Raw genomic sequence first — 17,901 nt, 5'->3', positions numbered from 1 at the left:
CCTGCATGCAGCTGATTCCTACGGAAATCTTTTCTCCAGTCTTCTTTACTGCACTTAACTTATGGCGCTACAGGGGATAATAGGTTTGGGTCTTAGGCTGCGTTCACACTGCTCCGTTGCAACGCCGTAAAAACACACGTGTTTCCAGTGCATTTTTGCACCTATGAAAACAGGAGATGTGACTCAAGCACACCAAAAACGTAAACCGCAAGTGGATTTTTAAATTTGTTTTTAACACGTTTTTGATGTGTTTTTTCTATTCATTTCAATTGAGAGGTGCCCTTTTTTCTTTTTCCACACCAAAAATGCAGCATGCAGAAATTTTACAGGCAATTACTTAGCTCATTGCTGATACATTCATTATGTGCGAATGGGGCAAAATCGAATGTTCTCGTTCCATTTTCTAATCAGGTTAAGTGTTATTCATAGAAAAATAGAGTGGTTTGATAACCATATCATATTATGACCACTAGATGGAGATGAGGATCATTTTTCTTCCTACAATCCTCTGCTTCATTTAGTGGCCATTAAGGGTGAGCTCAGGCGTGTTCGCCAGGCGCACGTGCTGAGCCCGCCAGAAAGTCGGAACTGCACAGCGCTAATCACCAGAACTTGTTCCTGTTTCCTGCTAATCACAAGCCGTGAGACATTGTCCTGATGTGCGGCTGCAGAGATTGGGAAACGTCTCACTGCTTGTGATTAGCGCTGTGCAGTGCCGACTTCCTGGCGGGCTCGGCACGTGCGGCTTGCGAACACGCCTGAGCTTATCCTTAGTGGCCATACAGAGGTATTTTACTGAACCGCTCTATTTTTTATATCAAAGGAAAAAAAAAAAAAAAAAAAACTACACTTAACAGTGAAATCCGACCATCAGTTGTGAAAAGTGAAAAAACAATGACCCAAGCTGCAAATCTGCTGTGGAATAAATATACAGTCATAACATCTTCAAAATGTAGTCACGCTATATAAATATTCATTCACAATGTGAAAATATAATGCACCAATGATTGCAGAAATAAAGTCCAATAAAAATATCGTAAAAAGTTATTATCCAGTGAAAGTAAAAAAACAAAAACTGTGTATCATAAAATGAAAAAGAAATAGGATGAAATAAAGTCCTCCTCATATGTGACCAGAATATTGAGACAATTGAGTGTAGTCACCATCTAACACCGAAATGTGAAATCTTGCCTAGAACACCACCACCTGTATATGGTAAAAATGCCCGCTTACCAGCTATATGGGACCTTCTATAACAGTAGGTCGGCAGCACTACACACCCAGCCAGGGCCTTTTAATACTGCTCTTATGGAATCCCCTCAGAGCCAAAGGTTCAGGTCATCCAGATATTGCCTCCATGATTACGTCTTAGCATATGACCTCGTGAACAATATTTCTCTCAGTGAAGTTCTATTTTTTTTTATGAATGAATAACATTTAACCTTTTTTGGAAATAGAATAACATTTGATTTTGCTCCAGTTGCACAGCAGTTTCACTGAGGGAATAGTTATGCAAACCTTTTTCAGTTTGTCACTTGTTACACTGGCGATTTGGTAGCGAATAATCACTAATGCTAGGGGTCAACAGCGATTTTTAATAATTAGCAATTCTTTAGAACTTTGCTATGATTTAATTGGCTAGAAATCATTAAAAAAACAAAAAGATTTCTGCGAATAAATGGCTTGTCTGACATGACTCTTAGGCCTCCTCCACATGGGCGTTTACTCATACACCATATTCTAGCAGCAAGAATCTGCAGATTCTTGCACCTGGAATGACAGGTGCATGCAAATAGCGGCCCAGCCCGTATGAAGTAATCATAAGCTGACAGCAGCCGTCATTGTTTGCATGTAGGTGTACACCATGAGGCTACCTGCGGTTAGGGACGGATGTCCAAGGCTAGATGTGTCCAGGCTCCAACATCTGTACCCAACCACAAATAACCCCGTGGTGTGCGCCTACATGCAAACAGTGATGGCCGCTGTCAGCCTATTTACTACAAGCTAGGTGGCTGCCACTATCTGCATGTACCTTTTTATGCCATCTGCAGGAATCTGGTGTATGAGGGTAACTGCCTGTGGGAAGGAGGCTTTATGCTGCTTATTCTTATCTAGGGAGGAGTTAATCAAAATGTTAAAGCTTGCAGCTTGTTTTCTGTTCATAAAGGTCTGGATGCTCATCTGTGGCATCCAAAGGCTATGCTGGATCTGCACTGTTCATATCTGAAAGGTCACTTGAAGCAGGAAACCTTTTATTCTTTTGCCAGTTTTATGGGGCCACAAAGCCTCTGTCCTATCCTCACATATATGAGGGGGTAAGTGTAGGAACTGGCGCAGAGGTGTAACTAGGACCTTCAGGGCCCGGGTGCAAGAAACCATGAAGGGTCCCCCTGGCCCCTGACCATGGCCCTTCCCACTGATCCCAGGGCCCTTTACTCCCATTGTGGGACCCTTTTTTATGGTCCCACAGTGGGCCACCTTCCTGCCGTCTTGGGATCCTTCCACGGTGGCAAAACACCAGAGACCTGTCGCAAGTCTGTCTTTGCGACCCCGATAGTTCCACCATTGGTGTCAGTCGTTTTTTATTTTTGTATTTTCTATTTTTAAATTTTTATTTTTTTTACTATTTTATTGCAATTTTTCCTTTCATTTATATTTTTTGTTTATTGTTTACATAATTTTAAGGGCTACTATTGGGGGGGCTTTGGTGAAATATCAGGGGTCTAAACAGACCCTTGATGTCTCACTTTTGTGAAAGGGACTGAGGACAGATTCATTAGTCCCTTTCTTTGCAGCCTCAGCTGCACAGAATAAATTAACAGGAATAGCTCTGTACAGAACTATCCGTTCATTCATAAACTGAAGTATAGTAAACAGTTTACTACGCCTCAGCTATCAATGAATTCAAAAAAATAAAAAAAAGAATCGATGAACAGTACCGATCACTGACTCTATTCATCAAGACAAGGAAAGTGTCGGTAAATTACACATTTACTGGCCCCCTTCCCGCTCCGAAGGGGGGGGGGGGGTTGAGGAAGGACAGAGATAGGGAGGCGGCGGGAGCAGCATGTAGAGGAACCGATGCCCTCCATTACCCATTTCCCTCCTGCTGCCGCTGAATGTCTGCGAGAGGAGAAGCAGGTGTTCAGCGACTACATAGATGGATCGGTTCCTCTACATGCTGCTGCCCTCCTATCCAGTTGTACAGGGAGGGTGCACAGGCCCCCTGGAGTATGGGGCCGAGTCACAATGGTGGCCCCTGCGACTCCTGTATGTATGCCCCTGGATTGACGTTACTTCTGACAGTGGGAACATGCGGTTATTATGTTTGTGCAGTGTGCCTTTTTGGAGAGATGATTGTGTTCTAATTTCTCTTATCTGTTTCAGCATTCCCTTCTCTTCCTGAGCCTATGATACCCCAACTAGCAACCCCTCTTCAGCCTAGTTTAGCCACCCAACCACCCTGCCAAAAGATGCAAGAACCTATACAGCCGACATCATCACATCCCACCTCTCCTCCTACACCGACTCTACAGAGCCTAGACACGCCTCCGCAGGCACCTCCCCGCAGCCGCTCCGCTCAGAATCTGCCTTCAGACAGTGTTGCTCCTCAACCAGTAAGTACTTTAGATTTCAGTGAGAACATATGTTGAAAGATATCATATCAGATTCTTCTGATGAATTAACGCCGTATTGCTGCCTCCCGTGCTCCCAGGCATTAAGTGTGCTTTAATGCCTGGGAGCTTAGCTTCTGTATCATGTGACCCCTGTGATTGGCTCTCACAGCGGTCATGTGATCAGGAGCCCGTGTCTCTGCCTCCCAATCAAAAGCCTTGACTGAAAGCTGTCGAGACAGATTGGTCTCTGTATTGGGAACGCATTGTGAGCTGTAAATATGTGCAACTGCTGGGCATTCAAGCTCACCTTTCTTGCTGCCACATGAATGTGTTATGCAGTTGCCAAAGGTTTAAAAGATGACGTGCTTCAATCATGCAGAGCAACATGGTCACATCTTGGTCCCTGTAGCATCCCTTGCTTATTCTTTTCTCCTCTGATGCTACCTTAGGGCATCCGAGAAAACGCCCACTAATTCCAGGTATGGGGAAGCATGTGAGCCTCATCCCCTCCATCCATGTGACAGCGCTGGTGCTTGGTAATTGGCTGCTCAGCCACCAGCGCCATCACATTGGGGCAGGGAAAGAGTCTTGAGCCCTGTGTATGCGCTGGACTTGAAGCTTACACAGGGCTTCTTTTCCTCGCTCCCATAGGTGAATGGGTGACAGGAGAGAAGTGTGGAGGTAACTACAAGCTCCTGCCAATGACCTGTATCAGAATGAACCTGTTTATCATGGATTGGCATAAGTGCAGGTCCAATTTTAAAATGTTCATCTTTTTAGAAAATGGAAAGCTGAACTAACACTGCACACCCTCCCATTCTCCCTTGATCCCCATTGGACTTGCCTCCATTGGTGATGAGCTGTCAATGCCCACACAGCCTGTGTAGCGGTCAGAGGTTTTGAAATCCCCTTCTTCTCTGTACAGAGCTTCCAGGACAGATCAGAGCAATGCTCTGTTCTGGAGTAGACCAATCAGAATCACTCTGATCCATTCCAAGTGCATTGCAGAGAGAAGTGGGAGAAGAGCAGGGATTTCAAATCTCTAGACTGCTACCATGGCTGCATGAGCATTGACAGCTCTTCAACCATGGAGGGAAGTACTGCAGGGAACAGGGAGGTGGGGAGGTGCATACGATGCTAGTTCACCTTTCATTTTTCCTGAAAAGGTGAACTAACACTTTTACATTGCACCTGCCCCTTTGCCAATCCACGACAAAAGAAGGTGAACTAATCCTTTAAGTTATGGAGTATGTGTTTAATTGTTTAATAGCATGCAAATAGCTGGCCATCAGCAAAGGTCTCATTGGCTACACATTGACATCATTCTAGCTTATTTAAAAGGCAAAAGAGAATAGTGATATGTAAATTGTGCTTTCATTAGAAAATGCTTACAGAAAAATAGCTTTTTCTCATTTGTTAATCAGACCTTCAATCTTATTACTCATTCTCATTCTTATTCATTGTCAAGTTTAAAAATAGTTTCTGGTGCAGTCAGTGAAATCAGAACACTGTTTTACAAGTGGCAATATTCCGAAAGGATTTTGCATGGTAGTGGTCTTGAGAAATAATACAGATTGATTCGCTCTTGCTGTGCCTTGTTTTCATAAGCCCCTTTCTTAAACAGATTTGCAGAGTCTTCCTCTGGATACCATCTGTATATCACGGAACAATCAGTGCTTTGTTGAATGACTGCCACAACACAAGAAAAAAAACAAAAACTTATCTAAATCCAGGAACACGTTATTATTTTGCAGCTTACACTTATTAGATATGATGGCACTTCTTGGATATAAACGCACCTCTTAGAAATGATGGCTGCATTCGTGTTTCAGGTTTTTTTTCGCTTGGTAATCTTTGCAGTAACTCGCTTTCTGCCCTTGGACGGCAACACCTACTCGAAGTATTGTGTCTATGGAGGACCAATGTTGTCATCCTTTGATAGAAAGTGTGTTAAAGCCCAAGTGCAGGCAAAATCAAAAACAGAAAAATCAGCACAAGGGGCATAACTTACAGTCAGTAGGATGTGTCCCTTGTGTTGATTCCTCTTCTGTTAGCAGTAATTGTCCCCTGTCCTGTCCTGCACCCCCGCTACCATAATCTTTCTATGATGTTGGGGTTAATACATCTAACAAGCTGTCGCAGGCTGTCATTAGTAGAGCCTGATTACACCTGCCATTTCTGCCCAGCGCCACCATTCGTAGAAGCCGTACTACAGCTTCAATGGATGGAACTGGATCTAAGAATGAGGGACGGGCGGATGATTTGATACGTCCTTTCAATTCATAGATCCTGTTTAAACTATGGAAGCTGTAGTACGGCTGTTGTGAATGGTGGAGCTGGGTGGAAAGGGTGGGCATAGTTGGGCTCTCTTGACGAGAGCCTGTGACAGCCCCTTAGTTGTATTAGACTGCACTTACATCTGAACGATTTACTGGCGTTTTAATTTGAGAGTTTTAGAGCATTTTTAGAAATGTATTACAAGCGTTTTACAGCTTCAGGCGTTTTTGTTTAGTAAATAGAGAGCACCAGGGGGAAGAGAGGGAGAAGAAATTAGGGGGTGGAGAGCTGCTGTTTGAGCAGAAAACGAGCTAAAAAAAAGGTTGTAAAACGCTCAAATCAGGCATGGGGCCAAAAACGCTTGTAATATGCCAAAATGAAGAATACCAAACGAATGAAAGAACCAGCAAAGCCAAAAATCCTTCTGAATCCTTTATTAATACACGACCATGAGTAAAAGAAAAAGGTTAACACGGTTCAGCATTAAGCCTTGATCACTGCCAAAAAGAAGCTCATGTACTTTTCTGAGTGACTGGCGTTTTGCTTCAGGTGATAGCCACCACATCTAAGGACTAAGCTGCAGTATACTACATTGGTTTCCAGAAATGTAAAGAGCTTGTTAAAGCATGACAATGGCAGGCCATAGACAGTGCAAATTTATTTCCTGAAATTCACATGATTCCTCCATCAACACAGCCAATGCTAACAGGGTTATTCCTCCTGACGAGCAATTGAATCTGGCAGGCTGGTTGTACCCAAGTTGATTGATCAACTTGGTACATTTAGCCTGCCCGCACACAGTTCATATCTCGGCTGGTTCCTGCTGAACCGGCCGAGATTCGAACCGTATATGGCCGGCCTAAGCAGACAGCGCAGCATGTCTAATGGCACCCCCATATTACATAACTACATATGGGGTACATTAAACCACTCACATTACCTCCACTCCTCAAAGGAACTTGGGTCTAATGTCCTTTATGCAGCCATTCATATTGTAGGGTAATTAAGTGAGGCCATTAACCTATCTCTCTGTTTTTGGATTGTAGGAGGCAATAGAAGCTCTCATCCACATAAACACAGCAAAAACAGTAATTATAAGCTATAAATTCACACATGGTTTTGAAAAACCTTTGAGTGGTAGAAATGTCGCTGTGTTCTACACGTCCTTCTGTCTGCTTACTGCAGTATTCTCCGGAGTCCACAACCAGAATATATTACTAATAAAAACAATGTCATTAGGAAGAATGACTGCTTGCTTGTCTTTTCTCACTGTCTCTCTCTCTTCTTCTAATGTCTTTTCTTTTCAATATTTGTCTTTTTATCACTAGCAGGAGCAGCCATCAGGGTAAAAGGTATCTGAACAGTTTAACCCTATTGTCTCTACTCCACCCTAAATTGTGTCATTAGTGACACCCTTGGCTTCTTGTCATTCATGTAGCCGATAACTATCACATGGTTAACCATCATAACTCTTGCATTGTCGTGTCATGATAAAGAAGGAGGGGGTGATAACATCTTTAAATTATCCTTTAATGCCAAACTCCAGCCAAAACATAGTTTTACACGGCTTAGAATGATTTATTTAGCCATAGAGGAAATTTTCTCTTCTTGAATAAGTGAGGAAAACCACTCAAATGGGGAACAGGCAAGTGTGCCCAAAGTGATTGTGTAATTTTCTTTCACATAGAAAGGGAGTGTTTCCTGTACGGTGCATGCAAAGCACCTTTTATTGGATAAATCAGCGTAAAAGTTGATGGCAAGCCCTAGTAATATAGCAATATCAGTGAGCACTGGCAGATTTCATTCCCCAGCTCTCTTGGTAAAATCAAATCTACCCATTTAACCCTGCCTTCCTTCTTGGTGTAGACCAGGGGTCTCTAAACTTTCTAATTAAAGGGCCAGTTTACTGTCCTTCAGGCTTCAGGGGGGTCAGACTGTGGGCAGTGACAGTAGACAATACCCCAGCATCAGTGCCCCATCATTGATCCTAATGGGAGAACTAATGCCCCATAGTTGATATTAATGAGAAGAATAGTGTCCCATTGATGTTGTCAGTAGGAGGAATGGTGCCCTATCATTGGTGTTTGTTAGTGGAATAGTGCCCTTAGGGCCAGATAAAGGCAAGCAAAGGGCCACTTCCAGCCTCCGGGCCACAGTTTTGAGACCACAGGTGTAGACTAAAGTCTTCAGCCTAAGTGTATGGGCCTATTTTTTTCCTCAACAAAAAAGCACAAACCTGGCCATTCCTAAAACACGTGCAGGATGGCAACCTTTGGTTACAATTTTGTTCATTGGGTTTTAGAAAGAATATAGTGGATGGGGTCAATAAGACAGTGGATGGGGTCAATAGTCTTTTATTTTATTTTTACAATTTTTTATTTTGTTTGGTGCTTTTATTGAAATACAAATAATAATCTTGCTCTATGGCTTTCCATGAAGCAGCTGAAAGCCACAGGAGAGAGAGGAGAAGAAGCGACTTTCATCTGCTTCATTGAGAGCTGTACAGGGAGATCAGTGCTTGTAAATGCCCCCAACTTTCAGATTCTCCCTGCTGCAGGAAGTACCAGGAGCCTATTATGGGGCCACCTACTGGCATTGCTGAATGGTCAGTCCACCCCTGTTGGGCCTGCATTAAGGTACGGGCCTGGAGCTGCAGCTCCAATAGCCCCTTTGTTAGTCCGGCCCTACCCAACCAGTCACAGCTCTTCACAACATCTTCACGGACAGTGCAGGGCCAGCAGTCCTGCATTGCACACGAGGATGGCAAGGACCCACCCACATGCCAGGAATGTTGGCCAGTGGAGTTGTGTACCAGCTGCCTGGAGGAGCAAGGAATAAGGCATTTGTACTTGCACTTTTCCCCCTAACCAAACAAGCATTTAACTTATGCGGTGTGGGGGGAGGACACCTCTGCATGGGTAAATTGAACAGAAGCCCTGATTGGGGTTTAAATAAGCCATCACCCCAAAAATCTGGTGTCTACAGAGCATTCTCTTTTAGGTTCAGACACATTTGCTTTGCACGGCTCTGTCTTGCTCTTTTCCGCTTCCTGTCCTGGCTATGCACTCTCTAAAACTGTGACACAGGACCATCTACCACAGGGTTTGCGGGCGGTGCTCAGAGGGAAAGGTCCCATGACACATCTCCCTTTTAAACTATATTGCAATAGGGTTAATAGCTGAACTACATTGACATAATAATTTATACAACAAATATTTCTCAAAGGGTAAAAGTAAGCCTCCAGGTATAGCTCTACTTTATGGTACACTTGTGCACAATTTAAAAAGAAAAAAGGTGCAGGAGTATAAAGCCAAGCAGTAGCGACTGTTCCAAGGATGATAAAAAAAACTTCTCCTGCCTCATGAGCTGCTGACAGCGTTGTCATCCTAGCACAGGAACGTCCAATAGAGTCTGTAACTTGCAGGATCATTGGTTGTAAATAAGGGGGGGGTGGAAAAGCTTAAACAATATGCTGGAAAAGGAAATATTAAATTTTTAAAATGAAGGTTTAGATACTAAATCTCATAAAAGTGCCCAGTTATCAGCTTGAGCAGGTTTTATAGATGACGGGTTTATTTGAAATATGCTGGCTGTGTCTGACTTCAGTGCTTTTATTCTCAGAACAAATAAACGTCATCAATCCTTTGTATATCTCTCAGCACTGGTTTCCTGTAAAAACCTCTTTTACATAAAAAGATTCACATTTTGCTATTTAACTGTGGGAACTACAGGAGTAGGTAATGTCTTCATGCAGCCATATATTCTATCCTTCCATATGGTATTGCCCAGTCGGTGAAAGGAAATCCTCGTTCATGGGGACTAATTTTTGTAAATACCATTCTCTGCCTACTTTATCTTTAATTGAACTATAATATCAGTATCTTTATTGCACAGTACTACATCATCTTTATTTACTTCACCCTTAATATACTGTAACACTGACATATTCAACATTACTTTACAGGGAGCTAATAATGTCAATCCCTGGCCCAAAGAGGCGCATGATCTAATTTCTCTGCTACACACAATTGTTGAATGGTTGAATTCTGCAACCAGTAGCGATTATTTATTTTTCCTCCACTGTCTGACCCCATACTCTCTAACTTTCTCCCGCTATTGCCCAATCCCATCTTATTTAACTGCACTCTCCCCAATCATGTTCACTCTATGCTCCCACTTGTCCCTGGCTCCCTGCTGTCCTCTGGGAGATCCCTCAAACCACTTGCTGTGCTCAGTGATGTGTAATGAGGAGAGGTTGCAGGATACCCCCTGAAGGAGAACCTGGGGATGTGGGAGCAGACTCCACATCCCTTCTCTATGTCCTTGCCTGACCCTGGCTCCCTGCTTTGCTGTTTTCGCTGCTCCTGGCTCAAAGTCCCTGCAGGGTGCGGAATTATCTATTCCTCCAGGCTGCACATCCCCACATCTTTTCGGAGCTCGTTCTTTTCCAGTGGTCTTCCCTAAAGTGCAGAGCAGGACAGTGCTCAGAGCAGGGGCCAGAATTAAGCTCCAAGCCTTCATACTGCTAATATCCGTTATTTTTGTACCCCCATACCCCAGCTGACAGACCTCTCTCCTTGTTCCCCTAGCTGACAGGCCCCATATTTCTGCCCCCTCCATTTCCCCTTTCACATTTTTCTTCATGCCCTATCCTTGGCTGAAAAATATTGCCCCCCCCCCCCTTCCCAGGTAACAGTCGCTTGTCCTCAGTCTCAAAGTCCCTGCTGTCTTACCCCCCATAACTCATAGACATCCCTCCACACCTGCCTTCTCCCACACATCCCTCCTTGGCTGACTCATGTCCCCACCCCAACCCCACTTCTGCACATCTTACCTTCTGCAACAGTTCTTCACCATTCAACATTATGATATTGCAAATCTTGCCTATTTGTGGCTGTTTTTGCCATCCCCTCAAGTCAGCTCTCTTACCCCCAGAATGCAGAGCGGGCCACTGAGCACTTCCTTTCCCAAGAGAATGGCTGCGGAAGCAAGTGTGGGGATGTGTAGGCTGAAAGACTTTGGAAGTTGAGGACAGGCAAGGACATAGCTGAGGCATGTGGAGTCTGCTGTAACATCCCCAGGCTATCCTACGGGGAGTGTCCTACAGCGTGACCTCATGACACATCACTGAACATGGCAAAAGGCCTGCATGTCTCCTGGAAGAAGCAGGAAGTCTTGGGTGCATAGAGGAGGACAGGATTGGGGAGAGCAAGTGCAACAAGATAGGATGGGATTTAGCAATAGAGGGGAGAAGGTGGTAAGTGTGAATCATCATGGGGGTCAGACAGAGAAAGGAGGGTGAGAAACTACTACAGGTTACAGAATCCCTTCTTGACAAAATAAAAACTCTGACTTAGGTTTCCCCACTGGGTAAAATGCCTAACTTTGTTAAAACTCCATTACATTATTAAGAAAGGAAGGGGAACTTGGCGAATTCAATGTGGTTTTGTCCAGCAGCAGTATCTTCCAAAGACCCCCTTTCCCACATGGTGTATATTAAGTCCAATCAGTGCGTTGGTGTTCTTTATCATGACCTAATGCATGCAATATTTTATTAAATGTACAATCCACCCAAAACTGATATTTTAATGTTTGGTGGATGCTGGGGAGTTAAAACGCCTGAGGGTTTCTTGCATCCCTCAGGGACTCTCGTGTGGGGACTCTTCTTGTTCCAAACCTAGGTTGCTGCCACACTTCCTGTTGCATTTACAATTGGGATGACAATGCCAGGGAAGTCCTCATTGGTGGAGTCTCTACAGCTTATAAGAAGCCAACAAGTAATAGCCCACAGGGCTCCACCATATCTGAAATATCACTTTAAGGCGGATTGACCCTGTAACTTTTACAGCTGCAGACCTTGTATATGTTTAACGCGTTAACAGTTTTTGAAGTTTTTTTTTTCTCTGTTGAACTGATTTTGGCAATGGTCACTGATGCCCGTTATATTGCAATAAATTTGCTTAAAGGTTGTTGGATATGACATTCAACCATGATTCCAGATATGTGAAAAATATGCAGTGCATAGATCAAAGGTGCAGAGATCATCTGTTTTGTAAATCATATTACTGCCTATTTTATTTATGGGCCCACCACAGCCTTATGAGATGTTGGTGTTCTGCTTATAACCATTTCTGAAGTTGTGTACAGAATGTTAACACAGACACCGCTATCTTTACAGGTCACATGACAGCTGACATTTTGCCCTTCCCAGTAGACACGTTTTTTTTTTTTAAAGGCTTTTGTACAATGTACATGACACTTATTTTTACAACTTTGCGCCCACCCTGTTTCTAGGAATGAGGGTGGGGGCTTGGAAGCTCTAGAGAAGTATTGATGAGATAAAGGGCTAAGAGGTCAATGCAGTGCACATTCATCTTAGCACAGTGCAAGACGAGCTGTAAGCTCTTGGGAGAATGGGTCCATGCATTCTCCCAACACTTGGCATCAAGGGGCTTACTGGGTGTTGACAAGGTACACCACGAGCTGATTTTGACATCCATGCATAGGAAGTCTAAGTGAATGATATAAGTGGTGAAAACTACAGATTTAATGGGAACAGGGTGTCTACACAAACTTTCAAACCTTCATCCTCTCTTTAGACTAGGAATATTGGGGCTAAGTCACCTGTGTGGCTTTAAATACCGGGGTTCTTAACCCTTATTAGAACTGAAAAAGCGGCTTGCCCAGATTGTGAAATGTCTTCCAGATTGCAGAATAAGTCCAGTTGAATGTAACTATTCAACTACAACTATAAAACTACCTATACTGTGAGCTAAATTAAAAAGAACCTTCACAAACAAACATACAAAATTGATTATTTTTCCATTTTGCCTTACAAGGTCAAATTTGTGGTCTCTTGACCTTTACACCTTAACGAGTTTGTGGAACAGCCCAATCCAAAACCATGAACATTAATAATGGAGTTCCCCCTTTTCAGCTACAGCAACCTCCACTCTTCTGATAAAGATTTTCATTAAGATTTTGGAGTGTGTCTGGGAGAATTTGTGCCCATTCAGCCAAAAAAGCATTTTCAAGGTCAGGTACTGATGTTGAATGAGAAGGCCTGGTTCACAAATGGTGTTCCATCTCACCCCAACGGTGTGTTCAGTGGGGGTGAGGTCAGGGCTCTCTGCAGCCACGCAAGTTCCTCCATACCAAACTTATCTTACTATATCTTTATGAAGCTGACTATGTGCATGGGGCACAGTCATGCTAAAACAGAAACCTATGGAAAAGCACAATTGTCTAAAATAACTTTTAAATTACATAATAATGTACCTTTCACTGGAAAATGGCTGAACTCAATAATTTGGAGGGTTCTACACCTACATTTGGCCCTATAGCGTGTAATACTTCTTTCTTTTATTCGGGCGAAATCAATTAGTGATATATTAAAAAAAAATTCTGAAAACCCTCAGACTAATTTTGAAAAAGGAAAATCAATAATCTTCATATTATACATACTTAAAATATGATTGCTTCCTCTAGTCAGGAGTCACTAGTTTTCATCAAGCCTTTGCACAGGTCCCTTAGTATAATTTGTTGTGATTTTATTAACATCGACTGCTCAAGCCCTGAAGAAGGGGGAAGCTTTTTTCCCCTGTAATGTGTTGGCTGTATTTGATGCTCTTAACCATTAAATGTTTCAAAGTCCCTTAAGTGAGATTAACTTTTTACCAGGTGCTCCTCCATACACATCCAAGAATTTGCTGTCTGGAGAACGCTTGCTTTGTCACTAGCAGAGAGGTAGCAGCCTAGGATCAGAATAGACTCCACCCATACTATACTTTTATTCATGAATCTGCTTCTTTTAAGGGAAAAATAATTTTGTAGTATAGCCATCAAAACCAATTTTTACTTCTATTGGTCCAGTGCTATCACACACACTAAAGACACAACAGAAAGAAAATTTCCCCAAAAGGAAATTCCAACTTTTGAGAGTTGACACCAAAATGGATGTACCCGTGGAAAGGTATCATCTCTACCCCATGTTTGACAGACAACCATACACGTTTGCATTCTCCCTGACTTCTCCTCCAGCTAGTTATCGCCAGAACAGTTAGTGAGGGGGGTCCTATCCAACAGGGGCACCAACAGGTATAAAAACCTGGCCCTTCAAACTATATACAAGAATATTTTGGCTGGAGGTCAAACATTCTGTTTGGTGTGCCTGTGAAACGTCAGGTCATCCAAAATCAATGTGGTGTGCAGAGTACTTACCAGCTTGTTATATTCATTGGGAAAAACTTTAATAAAATGCTTCCAGAGTTCGTGCTTGTCAACCAAAAATGTGTCCTGCAATGTTTATACCCTTTTAATTATACGTTGGAGATATAGTATAAAACCAGTATATGGCATAGATATCACACTGCACTTAACAAGAACAAAGAATATTTTACTTTTTTTTTGTTGTTGCTGTGATTCAGGGTTCCAGGCGGATATTTAAAGCACTGGAGTGTTTTCTACATTTTTTTTTTTTTTTTTTTTAACCTTAAAATCATACAATATTACACATTTCTTTAACAGCTTTTATACTGCAGCGGTAAAATGCAGCAACTTTTTTTGGGAAAAAGACAGGTCTTGTCTTTTGGCCGTTGACTAAACCACAGAGTTTTACTGAAACTTTAGTTTAGTTATTGCATGAATATTCCATGGGGCACCAGTCAAAACCAGACATTTTTATGTTTGTCCCTGTATTCTTTTTTTTTTTTTGTCATTGGTGAATGGCTCGTTCTGGTAGATAACGTTGTAAAATTCTTCATGACATACCATTGTGTTTGTGCTAGATTAGATGATAGATGGTAGCTCTACGTGATCTCCCATTGTTTATTATCTTGTTTTCATGATAATGTATATATTTTTCCCTGCAGAATCCAATTAATGGAGTCAGTGGCTTTAGAAGTCAGTTTGAAAACGATCTTTTTGCGGACTTCTCTTTAGATCCCCTTCTCATTACCAAGCTTCCTGCACTCAAAACCATATCATCTGCTCCATCAGCAAGCCAAAGGGAGCCAGTCCTCTTGCCTTCTGCAGTACAGAATAATCTTCATACCGTCAATAGCCTGCCCATACTGCCTCCAGTCCCAAGCCGGAGTGTATCGCAAGACAGTCTGAGGATATCCCCTAATCCATTCCTTAACAGATCCATTACTACAAATTCAGTCAACCCAATCAATGAAAGATCAGCAAATGCTGGAAATCCATTCAAGAACCCAACATCTTCTTTGACTGGTCCTACATTACTGCCAACTGGAGTATGTGAGCAATTTCATTCCACAAGCCAACCTGAGCTTCAGCAAAACAAGCCAGTATTCACCTTAGGGCCAGCGGAGAAAAGTCTATCATTGCCCCATAAATTTGCCTCACTGTCCGAGACTAATCCAAAAAGCTGGGTAACTTTTGATGACGACAATTTTACAACTAAATCAAATAGGTCAGTCAGCAATGGCGTAGATTTTGATGGCTTCCAGCAGTCTACTTTTGATAGCAACCGGAACACAATCCCAGTAGGTTCTTTCTCACAATCGCTGAGGAAACCCCCTCCACCACCTCCTGTTCCATCAAGGACAAAATTTGACCCCTCTACCAAAATATCTACCCACCCTTATCCAACTATGGAATTCACTGATCGGTAACATGGAACTGCACTTGAGATTTCCTAAGTGTGCAATAACTTTGGTCAATTATGAAGTTCATGGCTACTTAATATAACCTTTCCTATAACCACTATTTAATATATTTCTTGATTTGTGTATATCTGGGTAACATTTCAAATGTCATTTTTGTATGTGTTGTTAAACTTACTGTGTTTCTGATTGTTAGGAAGCCACTTAAAATTGCTGAATGAATACATAGGATGTATTTTGATCTTTAATCAGGGAAGGATAGAGGTTTTCATACTCATGGTTTATGTAAAACCATACAAGAAATGAATCCGCACTCCCTTTTCTTACGTCACTGGTGAAAGAGAAACTTTGCAAGGCCGGATCTTTGGTTTTCAATAAACTGGCGGGCCTAAACATAGGGAACGCAGCTTCATTTTTTGTATGCTACTCTGCAGCTGGCTGTAGGGGACAAGCCAAATCAGCCCTACACCGTTACTGAGCACAAAGGGTCTGGAGTGGTATAAACTCTTGGTTTGACATGGCTGAGGAACCTGGCTAGATACTTCAGAGTAAAGTAGGACTAAACTCAACCTATACTTTCCTTTGCTCCACAGTGATAGATGTCACTGGCACAAACTTCTTCTCCCCAACTTCTTCTGGGCTTTGTGCATGCACACAGAAATTAATTCACCCTGGCATCCAGCCAAGTTTATACACTGAGCTGTGCATGCACACCTCAGAGTACAGTGCAGAGAAGATTGTGAAGAGGAAGGTAAGAAGCCTTAATAACAGAAGAGACTTAGTATGTTCCTTCTATATCATAATTTTTTTTTTTTTTTTAAACTTCCGGCTTGCAGTTTTTTGTTTTACAGTGAGTTCTGCTTTCCATAGAAATCCTCTACCAGCTTGAGACCCCTTTAGACCATCTGCAGTCTCTTCATAAGGAAAAGTAGGACCTTACCTGCCGCTTACATTAGTAGAAGAGATCATCAATAAAATACAACAAAGTGTATAGAGATTTTTGGGTTATGTCCATACAGTCTTACCACAATACCTGATTTCACCACCAGGTAAAATCTTTAGTTTAGCAAAGTGATAACGGGTACTTGCCCAAACATGTACGATCCAAATGATTATCCAGACCTTGTACCTGGTTGGTTCTCAGATCCAGCACCAGTAGAAATGATATACATATACTTATATAAAGAGTGATCTGGGCAATGCAGCATATTTAATGAAAGGACACAACTTTTTATTTAGCTTGAAGCTAAAATCCAAATTAAATGTAAACCGTAAACTAAAGGGTGCAACAAGACTAGAAGTGAGGAACAGAGAGGGGAGAGCCAAAGACTATGGAAGTTTCTTGCTAAAGAGCATTTTATCAAGGGTCAATCAACTGCAGTTTGTGTAATCTTTTGGCTTCCACCATTTTGCTCCTCTCTGTAACTCTCCTGGCTTGTGAGTACTTTCCAAGCTGAATATAAGGTGGACTTTCAGTGTGATATACTATTGCATACAGGTAACAGATCCAGGGGGAAGTTGACACCTGATGGCACTGTCCCCAGTCTCCACTGTTTTTCAGTGGAGCGTTCCTTGGATCCCTTTGGCCCATTTCAAGATTAACTGATGTTGCCAGTGAGAAGACCAGTGCCACTGTCTACAGAAGGAATAAAGCATTCATGTTTCAGCAGTGAGTTTGTACATGTTTATGCCAGGTCATTGTACTGTTATGTCTATGGATACTATTATGATGCATCTATTCTAAGTTACTGCAAAGAAAAGGTCGAGCAGGAAAATCAGTTTAGCTAGAAATCCCATATAATGGGGCCACAGTGGGCAGTGATGTGCTGCCTACCCAAAGGACCAGCTCTGACCAGTGTATCTCAACCTTGTCCTGGTTGGGGATTGCTTGATGAGTAGTAGGGATTGTATATGTAAAGATCAATTTCTGGCTTAGCCCCCTTAATTACCTTCCCCAATATTTCCCCCCCACGCTATTTTTTTAATTTATTTTTTTATATACCTACCTTTATCAGATACCTGCAGGATGGGCTTCTTTCTCTTTACATCTTCTCTTGCTCAGGGCAAACCTTTGCTGTTAACATCAGCGCCACTCTCTGCTTTAATATTCTATGAATAACAGGTGCCATGAGAGGATGCCTCCTTAAAGGGCAGGACCATGATGCCATTCATTCGTAGAATGTCTGTTTGAGCACATCATGTGGTTTATTGAAGTCTAAGATGCTTTTTTTTTTTATTGTGTACAATGCTTGGAGGCCCATTTTAATTTAAACAAAAAAAAAAAAAAGCCCAGGGTTGTCTTGAAGCTGCTTTCTTTTTGGTCTGGGTTTTTTTTTTTTTTTTTATGTTCCAGTTTTGTTGGTAAGAAAATCGCAGTAAGT

General features: G+C 42.3%; 1 protein-coding gene across 7 annotated transcripts in view; it reads left to right on the top strand.

Annotated features, from left to right (window-relative positions):
• Positions 1-17,184, top strand: part of SYNJ1 (synaptojanin 1) — a 177,813-nt gene extending 160,629 nt beyond the window's left edge. For 5 of the 7 annotated variants that reach the window (XM_073617128.1, XM_073617129.1, XM_073617131.1 and 2 more), the window contains 2 exons: positions 3,388-3,617; positions 14,765-17,184. In XM_073617128.1, coding sequence (XP_073473229.1) covers positions 3,388-3,617; positions 14,765-15,529 — 995 coding nt within the window. In that variant the 3' untranslated portion in view covers positions 15,530-17,184. Of the gene's footprint in view, positions 1-3,387; positions 3,618-7,222; positions 7,247-14,764 lie in introns of all 7 variants that reach the window. The other 2 variants (XM_073617133.1, XM_073617132.1) reach the window with 2 other exon arrangements.
• The last annotated feature ends 717 nt before the right edge of the window (positions 17,185-17,901 follow it).

The sequence above is a fragment of the Aquarana catesbeiana genome, linkage group LG02 (assembly GCF_042186555.1).
Source record: "Aquarana catesbeiana isolate 2022-GZ linkage group LG02, ASM4218655v1, whole genome shotgun sequence".
Classification (NCBI taxonomy): Eukaryota; Metazoa; Chordata; class Amphibia; order Anura; family Ranidae; genus Aquarana; species Aquarana catesbeiana.
Note: the sequence above shows the minus strand (reverse complement) of the source record. Positions and strands in the feature narration are given on the sequence as shown.